Source organism: Schistocerca serialis, chromosome 6 (assembly GCF_023864345.2).
Source record: "Schistocerca serialis cubense isolate TAMUIC-IGC-003099 chromosome 6, iqSchSeri2.2, whole genome shotgun sequence".
Lineage (NCBI taxonomy): Eukaryota > Metazoa > Arthropoda > Insecta > Orthoptera > Acrididae > Schistocerca > Schistocerca serialis.
Window position 1 is genome coordinate 262067993 of NC_064643.1, and position 14138 is coordinate 262082130.

Consider the following 14138-nt stretch of genomic DNA (forward strand, 5'->3'; position numbering starts at 1 on the left):
AGATAGGGTAGTGTGCCGGCCCCAGATTGAATCTGTCCAGTGGATTAATGGTGAGAGTCGACACGCTGGCCAGCCTGAATGTGTTTTTTAGGCAGTTTCCACATCCAACTAGGTGAATACTGGGGTGGTACCAAAGTACTGCCTCAGTTACAATATTGGCAAACATTTAGAAAACCTTCACTCACTTTCACATGAATAACACGACATGCAGACAGTTGGGGTACACACATTCTGTCTGGGTGGTAACAGAGTGGCAACAGGAAGGGCATCTAGCCACCCCTTAAATTAACCATGCTGACCCTGCACCATTGTGGGATAAAGACCCAAGAAAAGATTCACTGATGATACAACTGATATCTGTTTTTCTTGGTCACAAGTGTAGAGGACAATATATTTAACAACTGGGTAGATGTCTTTGTATTGTGTTTTTACATCCTCTCTTTCTCCTAAATCTTCATTCCTTCTTCCACATGTCCTCCAATTACTTGTTGCAACAAGTCTCGTGCCCCCATTCAACACTCATTGCCATTCCTTCTTGACCCCACATCAAACTCCCGTTCTCACTCCTCCTCCTCCTCCTCCTCCTATTTTGTTCCTCAACATGTGCCTCATTATGTACTGAGAGTATATATACAAATGCAGCATTGGATTATATCTTCATTTGTCCTTAGATTACATTTAAATCTTTTGCTGTATATGACCAATGTCAAGTGACAGTGTAGAAATATTACTACTCAGGGTAATTTATTCAGCAAATATTCCCTTTTACCTTTTGACATTTTGTTCAGTGATAATAGAAACGATATATATACAACTTTTCGGAAATCACACACACACACACACACACACACACACACACACACACACACACACACACACACACAAAAAAAAAAAAAAAAAAAAAAAAAAAAAAAAAAAAAAAAAAAAAAAAAAAAAAAAAAAAGAAGCACTGTCACTGCTCCCCCCTCCCTCCTCTGTGAATGACAAAGACAGTGAGGCATACAATACAGAAGTGGAGGAGGAAACGAAACTAAATTTTTTGGGTAGGTTGAGAGGGTACGTAATTTATTTCAGTTATCACAAAATTCAGTTAAATTTACAAAAGAACTGGCATTATAAGCCCACTTGTCAGTATGATATGATTTTGCAACCCCCCCCCCCCCCTCCCCCCTCTCTCTGGCATGGATGCGTGCACTGACTGGTTGGGAAGGTTGTCATAAGGTCCTTGTATCCTATCCCGAGGCAAGTTTTCCCATTTATGTTGTAACTGGTCCTTGATATACTGAATGTGAAATGGAGCTGACATCCAAGCTGATCCCACATGTTCTATCAAGGAGAGATGTGAGGTTCTTGCTACTCTTGGGAGTACTTCAACGCCACATGTTCATACACACACAAGCTATGTGTGTGGATGAGCACTGTCCTGTTGAAAAATACATGACATGATAGGTAACTCATGAGGACGCAGGATAGCTGTGACATATTGTTGTGCGATTACAGTTCCCTCAATCCCTACCAGCCGTGATCTGAAGTCATACTCATTGGCTTCCCACACCATGACGCCAGAAAAACATTGGAATAATAGTATATCTCCTCAGGTTACAGCCATACTCACCCACAATGGTCATCCATGGTAGTGCATAACCACAATTCACAGCTGAACACACAATGCCAGTCATCAGCAGTCCGTGTTTCCCAGTCTTGGCACCACTCCAAACACAGCAGTTTGTGTTGCGGTATTAACAGCAGCCTACATGTAGGATGATAATTCCCTAGTCTAGCTGGTGCTAGCCAGTGAGCAATGGTGTGGGATGATGCTGAATGTTGCAGTCTTTTACATTCTCAGATGGAAGGTGCAGACTGAAAGGGTTACGGTGTGCTTGATGCACAATATGGTGAGCCTGCCTTGTAGTGGTCAGTCTTAAATGGAAGCTTGACCATGAGTACGCTTGCCCTTCCCATGCAGTCCATTGTCAGTCCAGTGTCACATAAGCGTGCCACAGATCTGAATACTGCACAATTTGACCATCCAGCCAAATGGATAGGCCCCTTTCAAATTGTCAGATGCTGATAATGCCACTTCAAACGCATACGTAGCAGCATCACTACGTCCTTCAAAGTGATCACTCAACATTTGATACTATTCATGCTCCTTATATACCCTACCAGGCCTGGTAACAACACTAAAGATAATCAACGCTAACACACTATGGTGGCAATTTTACTGTTTTCAGGGAATTGGAAGGCTTAATCATTTACACATCCACCGATGGTTTTTACCATGTTCTTTGGCCTCTGCCATGTTGGCAGGTTGAACAACATTCACTTTGCACCATATGGCAGTTGTATGTGTGTTTATAAAAATCTATCTTCATCTTTTAATGAAGAACTTTCTTATTGTGGATTTCATAAACTTCATGTTATCAGTGGTCTATGTAAATTACAAAAGAACATGTGGGGCACATGGTATTATTTATACATTTCATGTACTAATATAAAGATGTCTTTCATATGCTACATTATTAAGCTGCATTGTTTATGTATGTAGGAACATTTATAAACACTTCTTCAATGCTTAATGCTTCAGGGCATTTGACAACAGCAGCTTGTCCTAGCCACCTAATATGACTGACTGTAAATTCTACTATCTAATTTCTATGTGCCTTTAAATATTGTCAAATGCATGATTTTGGTACACTTTTTTGATCAAGTAGCTGAGTTAGTGGGCTTGTCCAAAGGATGAAAATGCTGTCAAATCTAGTCAGTGAATACATTAAGTCACAATGCAGCTTTTTGGTGGGACTATATTTCTTTTTTGTAGCCCAGCTTTCAGCAAAACTTGAATTCAAATTAGGATAGAAGCTGAGAAAGGAAGGACTGGCACATGTGGAGCTACTTAAGTTTGTCACAGTATAGTTCCGAGATTCACACTTCGATGGTGGATAAAATTGTTCATAACACAATTATGTACCCTATTTTGGTTCATATTGTGTATGTGTGTGAAAAAATTTATATTAACATATAATTTTCAAAACCAAATATTATTAACAAAGTCAAAACAATTTAACAGAAGAGTATTTCAGCAGGTAAAGTCTTTGGACAAGACTGGAAGCTCACTGGGGGACAGTGTCCTCAAGTAAACTTTGGCAACTGTTTTCATGTTTTACTGACTAGTACAGCTTACTACAGTACTGTACAGCACGAGTATTTGTACACTTTTACTTTTAAGTATTTTGCTGCTTGTCTCCTAAATTCAGAGTTTGGAATGCCTCATCATTTTGAAAACATCTGCAGCACTCTTTCTATTTTTGCTAGGTACCTCTATGCTATGGAGGAATTTTAAAAAATTCTGAAAGGGTGAAAGTACTGTATTTTAGAAATATATGTCAGCTCTACACTAGTTATCTCTCATTTGGTGACAAGTAATTTGCTACTTCTCTGCCACTATAAATACCGTGAGTAGTTTTTTTAAAGCTATGTCCGTGTGATGTCTCTTCTAATAACACTTATTTGTCTTTGTAAAATACTTACTTTCAACAGGGCATTTGAAAGTTCTTTCTGGCATGTGTGTTAGTGTGTGTTCCTTTAAATGTTCTGATCGTAAGAAAGACTTGCCACATCCATCCATCATACAGTGGTATTTCCTTTCATTAGTATGCTTATACTGATGGCGCTTCAGTTTGCTTGCACTTTCAAATGCCCAGGTGCAGTCCTGGTGGGAAGAGAGAACATTGGGTAAAAATAAATCTAATGGAGTTTAGTTTAGTTAATTTAATTGTGTTTTCAACTGGTTACTGCAAGGACATAGCCTATGAGTGGGTCCCAACCCCCTCTGCCACATAAATGAAGTTATGTGTGACCTAGCTGCCATATAGTGAAACTGAAAGATATTTTGATTTTCAATAATATGGCAAAAAGAGATACATACTACCAACAGGCAACAAGGCCATAGATAGATTCAAACTACTGCTATATCGACAGCATTATCAGCTGCTACACATCCATGTTTTAGCCAAGACGAAGTACTGTACATTGAAGGCCTTACCTGAGCTGAGTAGTCTTAATTTCAATACGGCAGTCTCTTACTTTTACAGCTTGTGATGTCTTAAATGTCATGGCAAGAGAAAGGAAACAAAGATTTTTACTATAGTTGTCAAGTCCAGTTCTGTGGTACTTCTAAGAGCACATAAACAAATTTAATGTAACTTAAGAAAATTTGTAATAAATTTCAATTACATTGAACATATTTTTAAATAATTAATTGTCTAAGAAGTATATCATTAATGTAAAACAATTTTTTTTTATTTGACAGACCTATCTAACCTTCAATCAAGATTCTGACTTTATATAACATGGATAGTGTAAGGAAACAACACTTTCATTTTGTTGTACTACATTAAAATATTTTTAGTCAAATGGTTAACTCAGTTTATAACTTGGCTGTTGCTATCACTAAAAATAGTTCATACACAAAAAATTCACGTAATGATTTGTGTGACTGAACTATGGATTAAATATTGCTTTAATCGATTTATTCAAATTAATTGTTTTTACTCACATTCTTTTGTTTTGTAGTTTTTATTTTTTCAGATGTTCTGTCATTACCTTCAGACTGTAATGTTTACAAGTTGTAGGAAAAATGATGCAAAAAATAGTTTTTTCATTATTTTTGTAACAATACTTATCTCGATTTGGAGAATACTAACTTATTTCTCTGGCAGACAGTATTTAATTTTAATGGTGGTTTATGTAACACTTCAACAATATGCATATTTCTGCAATATTTACATTGGGAGGCAGCTATTGATTGTCTTTTTGTACTATGTGCCTGTGCATAAAGATGGTTCACTTCTGGAATGGCGATATGCCATGTCTTCAAGTTTTAATAGAAGAATGATATTCTACTGCGAAATATCTTATTCGTAATGTCCTTAGAACACTAAGTCCAACCATCACAACTCTAATGTATTTGTAAATAAACATCATATTAACAACAAAGTATGTTGTACATCACAGTAGAGCTTATTAGCATCAAAGACTTTATAATCATATTATTATGGATAAATACAAACTCATTTATGAGGTCACGTATGCTAAAAGTCTAGTTGAAATCAATGTGTGAATCAGTGTTAAGATCACAAAATTGTAGCTCATTGTATTTTTGTGTTCCGTTTTGTTTTACAAATAAATCTGGCTGCTATAGTTTCAAGCTGACTGTTGAAATAGTAATTTTGAGAAAGTTCTTCATCACTTCAGGAAATTGAAGCATTTTGAGTACATTAAAGTTATGAAACTTCCTAGAAGATTAAAACTGTGCGCCAGACCAAATGGCAAAGATCCCGAGTTCTAGTCTCGGTCTGGCACACAGTTATAATCTGCCAGGAAGCTTCATATCAGCACACATTCTGCTGCAGAGTGAAAATTTCATTCTGTAAATTAAAGATTTTAAAAAAATTCTGAAACTGAATTTAGGAACTTGGGATGCTTTGAACCTGGCTTCAGATAAGTTTTGTTTCAGATCTAACTACAATATTCTAGTAGGAGAAAATAGCTATTGTCAAAATAGATTTGAGTCCATTTAACTTTTTAAGTTATTCAACCCAACATTAAGATTCTTTTGCTCTGCAGGAGTGAACCTTAAATTAGAAGACAGATCTGTGTTTTGTTAGCAAAGGGCCAATACATTGTATTACAATTCATTTGGCAGGAGAGTGAATTTATCATATTGCCAAATATAGAAATATTTAATTGTGCTTTTGGGTATTTATATAAATGTTTCATAATAAACGAAAAACATGAGCTTTTTTAGGTCCTCTTTAACATATCGGACCCCCCCCCCCCCCTTTTGATGACAAAATCCTGGCTAAAGCCTTGGTCACTATAATGATACAGAACAAGTTTTTACATACTGTTTAATGGGTGATTTCATTTCAAATCATACAGGTCAAGACTGAATGTGTCACATCACTATTTCAAAGTTTTCTGAAAGAAATAAAGGTTGAAATTCAACAAGACACCTGTCAAAAACTAAAATATTTTGATTTTCTGATGATTTGGTTAAACATTATAAACCTCTTTAAATGAGAGTATCTGTGAAAATGTCGTAACAAAAGAAAAAAGAAAAAAAAATTGCAAATAAAAACTACAAGTGATAGATATCTGAAATTATTTTTAATACAAATCTTGTTCACAATACTATTAGACATGATTAACACATACATACTTCTGAGCTTTTTTCAGTTTTAATTTGGAAAAATAAACTATGAAAATTTGTAACTTGTAGCAAACTTCAAAATTATGTTTTGAAAATACTAACAGACACAAGATGTTAATTGCCTTGAGAAATGATAAAGTGGAAAGACTGCTAACTATCAGCTATGACATTACTGCCTGAAATTCTTAAACTATGAAAATATTTCAACATAAAGACAAGAGAATCTGAAATTTTTTGAATCTTTATAAATTCTTCTCTCTAAAATACCCACTCTGAATATTCTAAAAATTGCATGTATGTTAGTTGTTCATTGTACTTATGGAATGTACAATCAGGGCAGGCAATATTTTACAGTGCAAAATTTTTATTTTAGAGCTAGCTACTCTCAAGATAAAAAAATTCTAGACACTTAAAAATTTAAATTGAGTGCTGAACTCGAGTAAATGTAATGCAAAACTAGCATATCTCACTCAAAATTATTTAAGTGAGTGGGGAAACAACCGTTCATTTTGTTCAAATATTTTGTAAAAAGTTACATATAAAAAATAATAACAATATTATGAAAAGGAAGGTTGCTACTAACCATGTAGTGTAGATGCTGAGTCACAGATAGGCATTACGAAAAGACTGTCAGCTAGTTAGCGCAGAGAGAGAGAGAGAGAGAGAGAGAGAGAGAGAGAGAGAGAGAGAGAGAGAGAGAGAGAGAGAGAGAGGGAGAGAGGGAGAGAGGGAGGGAGGGAGGGGAAGCTGGAGCAAGGATAGAGAGGGATGGCAGGGTAGAGATGAGAGACGAAGTATTGCTGTGGGAGCATACAGGGATAAGTTGGGGAAAGCATAGGGCAGCTGGGTGCAGTTGGGAGGTTAGGTCAGGACAGGGGGGAGGGGGGGGGGCAGCAGAAAAGGAGAGAAGAAGAAAGACCGTGTGTGTGTTGATGTAATAGAGGTTAAGTTAGGGCAGAGGGGGGGAGGGGCCAGCAGAAAAGGAGAGAAGAAGAAAGATTATGGGTGTGTTGATTTAATAGAGGGCTGTCTAGTCTGAAATGGGAACAGGAAAGGGCTAGGTGGGTAAGGACAAAAACTAACGAAGGTTGAGTCCATTAAGGGTATGGGAATGTAGGATATACTGCAGGGAGAGTTCCCACCTGTGCAATTGAGAAAATCCAGTGTTAGTGGAAAGGATCAAGATGGCACAGGCTGTGAAGCACTCATTGAAATGAATAATGCGTTGTTGGGCAGCATGCTCAGCAACTGGTTGGTCAGCTGTTGCCTGGCCGCAGTTTGTCAGTGGCCATTCATAAGGACAGACAGCCTGTTGGTTGCCACCACAAAGAATGCAGCAGAGCGGTTGCAGCTTAGTAGCTTGTAGATTACATGGTTGGTTTCACAGGTAGCCTTCCTTTGATTGGATAGGTTACGCTTGTGACTGGACTGAAGTAGGTGGTGGTGGGAGGATGTAAGGGACAGGTCATCCATCAAGGTCTATTACAGGTATATGAGTCATGAGAAAAGGGGTTGGGAGCAGGGTTGTGTAGGGATGGATGAAGAAATTGTGTTGATTTGGTGGGTGGCGGAGTACCAACGTGGAGGGGTTGATAGGTTAGTAGGTAGGACATTCCTCATTTCAGGGCATGATGGAGAGTGTGATTCACTTGCTCCAGCCCTGGGAGCTACTGAGTCATGAGGGGAATGCTCCTCTGTGGCCAGACAGTGGGTCTTTGGGAAGTTGTGGGTGACTGGAGACATAAGCCACAGGAGATCTGTTTTTGTACAAGGTTATGAGGGTAATTACAGTATGTGAAGGGTTCAGTGAGACCCTTGGTATTTTTCAAGAGGGACTGCTTGTCACTACAGATGCGACGGTGACAGATGCGACACTGTATGGAACGGACTTCTTGGTATTGAATGGGTGGCAGCTGTCAAAGTGGAGGTATTACTGGTGGTTGGTAGGTACTGATGTAGCCATCTGTAAGCTGGAGGTCAACACTGAAGAAGTTGGCTTGTTGGGTTGAGGAGGACCAGTGAAGCATATTGGGGAAAAGGTGCTGAGATTCTGGAGGAATGTTGATAGGGTGTCCTTACCGTCAATCCAGATCACAAAGATGTCATCAATGAATCTGAATTTGGGATTCTGGGTGTTTGGAAGGATTCCTCTAGATAGCCCATGAATATGTTGGCGTAAGTTGGTGCCAACTATAGCCATATGAATCTTTAGACCATTAGGCCCATCCCAGAACCTCTCCCCAGAGTCCATCTCTTTCCTCACCCCTACCATTTCCCACACTCCTACCCTTCACATGCTTCCTGAAGTCCATGAATCCACCCACCTGGGACACCTCATTGTGGCTGGTTACTGTTCCCCCACTGAAAGACACTCTGCTCTCGTACACCAACACCTTCAGCCTATTACCCACAACCTTATCTCCTGTATAAAAGATACTAATCATTTCCTCCACCAACTTTCCACAGTTTCTTTTCCTTTACCATATGGTGCCCTGCCACCACTATTGATGCTACCTCCCTTTCCTTACACAGACAGTCCTAATTCCCATGGCTTTACTGCTATTGAACACTACCTTTCCAAATGCTCAATGACCTCCAAACCCACAACCTCCTTCTTGGTCACCATGACCAACTATATCCTCGCTGAAAATTACTTCTCCTTTGAAGGCATCACCTACAAACCAATCCGAGTTACGGCTATGGACACCAGCATGGCACCAACCTGTGCCAACCTATTCATGGGTTATGTACAGGAATCCTTCCAAATACCCAGAATTCCAAATTCCTCACCTGATTCAAATTCATTGATGATATCTTCATGATCTGGATCATGGTGAGGAAACGCTGTCCACACTCCTCCATAACCACAACACCTTCTCCCCCATTTGATTCATCTGATCCTTCTCAGCTCAACAAGGCACTTTCCTCGATAGTGACCTCCACCTCAAAGATGGTTACATCAGTACCACCATCCATACCAAACCAACCAACATACAGTAATACCTGGATTTCAACAGCTGCCACCTACTGCATACAAAGAAATCCCTTGCATACAGCTTAGCCACCGATGGCCATTGCATCTGTAGTGATGAGGAGTCCCTCTTGAAATATACCAAGGGTCTCACTGAGGCCTTCACAGACGGTAATTACCCCTGTACAAAAACAGATGTCCTGTGCCTTATGTCTCCAGTCACCCACCACCTCCCAAAGTCCCACCATCTGGCCACAGAGGAGCATTCCCCTTGTGATTCAGTAGCACTGACTGGAGCAACTGAATCATGTTCTGTGTCAGTGTTTCGACTACCTCTCATAGTCCCATCCCTCCCAAGTGGTATTCTGCTGCCCACTGAACCCACATAATATCCTTGTCCATGCCTACACAGCCCCTGCTCCCATTCCTTGCCTCATGACTCCTATCCCTGTAATAGTCCTAGATGCAGGACCTGTCCCATACATTCTCTCATCACCACCTACTCCAGTCCAGTCACAAGCATCACCTAACCAACCAAAGTTAGGACTACCTGTGAAACCAGTCATGTGATCTACAAGCTAAGCTGCAACCACTCTGCTGCATTCTTTGTGGTATCAACCAACAAGCTGTCTGTCTACATGAATGGCCACTGACAAACTGTGGTCAAGAAACAGCTGACCACTCAGTTGTTGAGCACGCTACCCAACATGGCATTCATCATTCCAATAACTGCTTCACAACCTATGCCACCTGGATCCTTCACATGAACACCAGCTTTTCTCAACTGCACAGGTGGGAACTCTCCCTGCAATATATCCTACATTCCCATAACCCTACTGGCCTCAGTCTTAATTAGTCATTGTCCTTACCCACCTAGCCCCTTTCCTGTTCCAATTTCAGACTAGACATCCCTCTATTCGACCAATTCACCCACAGTCTTTTTACCTCTATCCTTTTCCACTACCCCCTCCCCCCTGTACCCAATGTCTAACCTCCTGACTTCACATTTCTTAAACCTCGCCATCTCGTGTTGTTTCCATAGTCTGTATTTCCTCACAAACATTGTATCTAACAAAAAGTTGAGATCAAACACAAAACTCTATGTAGGATGATTCATGTGCAAGTTCTCACTTGTTTCTCAAAAACAGAAGAGAGCTGGAAACAGAGTTGTCAACAGGAAACAGAGTTGCCAACATGCACATTTTACACTAGAAATTCAATGATGCAAAATATGCAGAATGTTGGACAATTTCTCATACTTTACACAGAAAAATATTGCACAATTTGATTGCAGTAACTACTAATAAATTGATCAAACAATATATTGTCCATTTTCATAAATTTTGTGAGGGGATTTTTGAGTAAATAATTCATAAAAATTCATAAAAATGTGTTTTTTTTAAATTCTCAGTAATAAATAGTTATTTTCAAAATATGCATTGTTCCAGTTATAAAAATGAAGATGAAATTAAAATATTTTATTTCCTAACACACATGATGTAGAGGTAAAATGTGTATTTTTTTCAGAGATCATGAATTGACATGTTCTGTACGATTTGAGATGAGACTGCCCTAATGGGATTTGTATTTAAATATGGTCACAATCTAATTGTTTACACACAAGTTTATACAACAGTACAAAAATAACTTTTCAGGAAGTGAAATTAGAGTACTGGCAATGGGCAGATTAAAGGTAGAGAAAACTATTCCTTGCTTTCAAGAACTGTGAGTTACTTCTTCAAGGATGAAAGATATATAGGTTTTAGAAGGCTGGAAATGAGGGATAGGCAGTCAAACCCCAGGCTGACAGAAGCCTACCTGATGTGAGAAAGAAAGGAGAAGAAGGCTAAGAATAGTTTTTTTCTGCTTTTAAATGTGGGAACTGGCTGTATCATCTCAAGGTAAGTATTGGCCAGGCATTTTGACTCGTATAATTTTAGAGTTTTCTCCAGTGAATTCTCCTTTTGACAAAAAAATTATTGTATGTGAGTTGTGCTTCTTACAGTATAGAATATTCAAATAACTTGTGGAAATGTGGCCAGGCAACAACTGCATCTATTTTTGGCAAGTGAACAGCCCATCATTCTCACGGCATAAATGAAATGAAAGAATCCTGAACATGGCATTTTAAACCTTTGGTCGGCAAGGGCACACTAACCAGTAGACTAAAAGGAGACCATAAACAAGTAGTGTCACCACACAAACAAAGGTGACCAATGCCAAATATTAGCGACGGTGAAATATTAATCAACAATTGATGAGTAAGTATCACAAACGCTGACCCATTGTTGCTCGGCTGTTACAAGTCTGCGTGATGTTTATGCTTTATACTCTGGTCTCCATGGTTCTGATGATGAGTTTATATATTCTGTCAAACAGGATGTTTTTAAACTACCTTTTACTTTTACTATTTGATTTTACTTTTACTATCTGATCCTGTTTATAGCAGATTTAGTACTGACCCAACAAAAAGGTTTGTGAGTAAATTTTCTTGATGCAAGATACCTTCAAATGACTTCACTCTGACAGTGCTGTCACCCCTACATTACACAGTCTTACAAAGAAGGAAGGGATTCATCTACGGCCTATTCTCAATAACACAGGTCCTCCAATGTAATGTATAGCTAAACACTTAGCTATTCTGTTGAATATGTCATGTTAGGAATTTGGCACATTTCACACATCAATTAGACAGTTTGTATCTGAATGACTGGTATTTTAGTAAGTTTTAATATTGTCTCTCTCATAACTTGTGTTCTTCTGTTTAATTCATTAAGGCTAGATTTCATGTTAGATAACCAACCTGTTTGACACATGTTTGACTTCCCCTGCTACACCTACATCTACATGACCACTCCATAATTCACAGTTAAGTGCATGGTGTAGTAGCCACCAGAAAAATCGCGGGAGGCGCACATAGGCACGGCGCGTCACGGACAGTAGTTGCCGCAAGTAGAGTCCCGTCCACCAGAGGGCATGCGAGAATTCGGACACGACCTCTGCCGGCATGACAACAACAACAACAAACAAACAAACAAACAAACAAACAACAACAACAACAACAACAACAACAACAACTCCGGCAGCACGGGCCGTGCCCAGTCAGTTAACATCAGGCATGCCTAGGACACAGTCCCGGTCTACGCTAAGTGAAGTGCGACGTAAACATGAACAGTGTTACTACACAATTGGCGATGAGTAGGGTCGTTCTTTCGCGTGTTGCGTCGTTGTTCCGGTTTTGCAGCTTCTCCACGGCATGGAGCATTTGGTGCGAGTTTTGGTTGCGCAGCAGACGGAGCTCATGGCCACCATGAAACAAGTGCTTCCGGCATTGCTCTCCACGCCGTCTGCTCCGGCGCCGTTCCCTCTCTTTCCCCTGTATGACGAGACGGCGGAGGATTGGGATGCATATGAACATCGCCTTCGGCAGCATTTCCAGGCGTTTCATGTTGCCGATGCGGAGGTATGTCGTGCTCTCTTCTTGTCTTGGATATCTCCCTCGCTGTATCAAGTTTTGCGGCAGCTAGCGCCGTTGCAGGAACCCTCGTCCTTGTCTTTTGACGCACTGTGTTTCTTGCTGTCTTCATATTATTGCCGCCGCACGCATGTTGTGGCGGCTAGGGTCGAGTTCTATCAATGCAAGAAACAGCCCCATCAATCTTACCGGGCGTGGGCCGCTACCCTGCACGGTCTTAGTCGCAAGTGTCATTTTGTCACAGAGCAGTCGCGAGAGTCGTACGCCCACGTTATGGTACGCGACGTCATTGTTCGTTCGGCCCCTGATAGGGAGGTCTGGCAACGGGCCCTGCAGTTAGAAAATCCTTCCCTCGAGGAAGTCCTGTCCATTGCTCAATCGTATAAAGTCTCTCACGCAGCAGGTCAACAGCTGGAAGCGTGGTGCGACTTCGCGGCGGTTCAGGGCGGCGCGGCCGCGTCCACTGTGTCAGGGTGGACGACGTGCGAGCTGTAAAATCCGGCCGTTACGGCCGCTCCCGCACGGCGCATAAACAGAATTCCGGTCGCCGGCCCCTGTTGCCGTCCTGTGCGTCGTGCTATATACATCATGATCGATCAGAGTGCCCCCAGCGTTGGGCCGTTTGTCGCAAATGTAATAGAAAAGGTTACATTGCTAAAGTTTGCTGCTCAGCCTCAAAAGAATCGAAGGAAGCAGGTACAGAGGACATGGACATTGACATTCAGGAAGTTTCATCGGGCCAGGCTCCTGACGCATCGGGATACTCTTTATCGAGGTGTCGGTTCGGTCGCGCCGGTTACAACTGCAAGTCGATACGGGCGCGGCAGTTTCGTTGTTGAACGCACAAACTTATTCCGACCTTGGATCGCCCCCGTTGGCGCCAGTTTACCGGCGTCTACGCGGTTATGGTAAACAGTTCATTCCCCTACTGGGTCAATTCACTACCGACGTGACTTACAAATCAGTCACTCGGCCTATTACTTTTATTGTTGTCAGTGATGTGAGCTCAGCTAACCTTTTTGGCCTGGATGCCTTTCAAGCTTTCGGTTTTTCTATCACTGACACCATACAGTTGGTCTCCAAAGACGTTCCCTATCAATCATTGGAATCTTTGATCTCCGACTTTCCAGATATTTTTGAGGAGGGCCTGGGGCGTGTTTCAGATTTTGAAGCTCACTTAACATTGAAGGCATCGGCTCGCCCGCGTTTTCTACGCGCGAGGCAGATCCCCTTGGCTCTTCGCCCTCAGGTAAAGAAAGAGCTAGACCGGCTGACAGCCCTAGGGGTCGTTCTTCCCATTTCTTCCAGTGAGTGGGCTTCGCCCCTCGTTATTGTAAGGAAGCCCTCGGGAAAATTACGTCTTTGTGGCGATTTCAAGGCCACCATTAATTCCCAATTGGTGGTGGACACCTATCCTTTGCCTCGTGCTGATGAATTGTTCTCCTCCGTGGTGGGAGGCCAATATTTTTAGAAAATCG

General features: G+C 40.8%; 1 protein-coding gene across 2 annotated transcripts in view; it reads right to left on the bottom strand.

The window, feature by feature from the left end:
* The window catches only part of LOC126483775 (uncharacterized), a 150822-nt gene that overhangs the window by 60411 nt on the left and 76273 nt on the right, over positions 1-14138 (bottom strand). For both annotated transcript variants that reach the window (XM_050106931.1, XM_050106930.1), the window contains exon 6: positions 3532-3712. In XM_050106931.1, coding sequence (XP_049962888.1) covers positions 3532-3712 — 181 coding nt within the window. The remainder of the gene's footprint in view (positions 1-3531; positions 3713-14138) is intronic.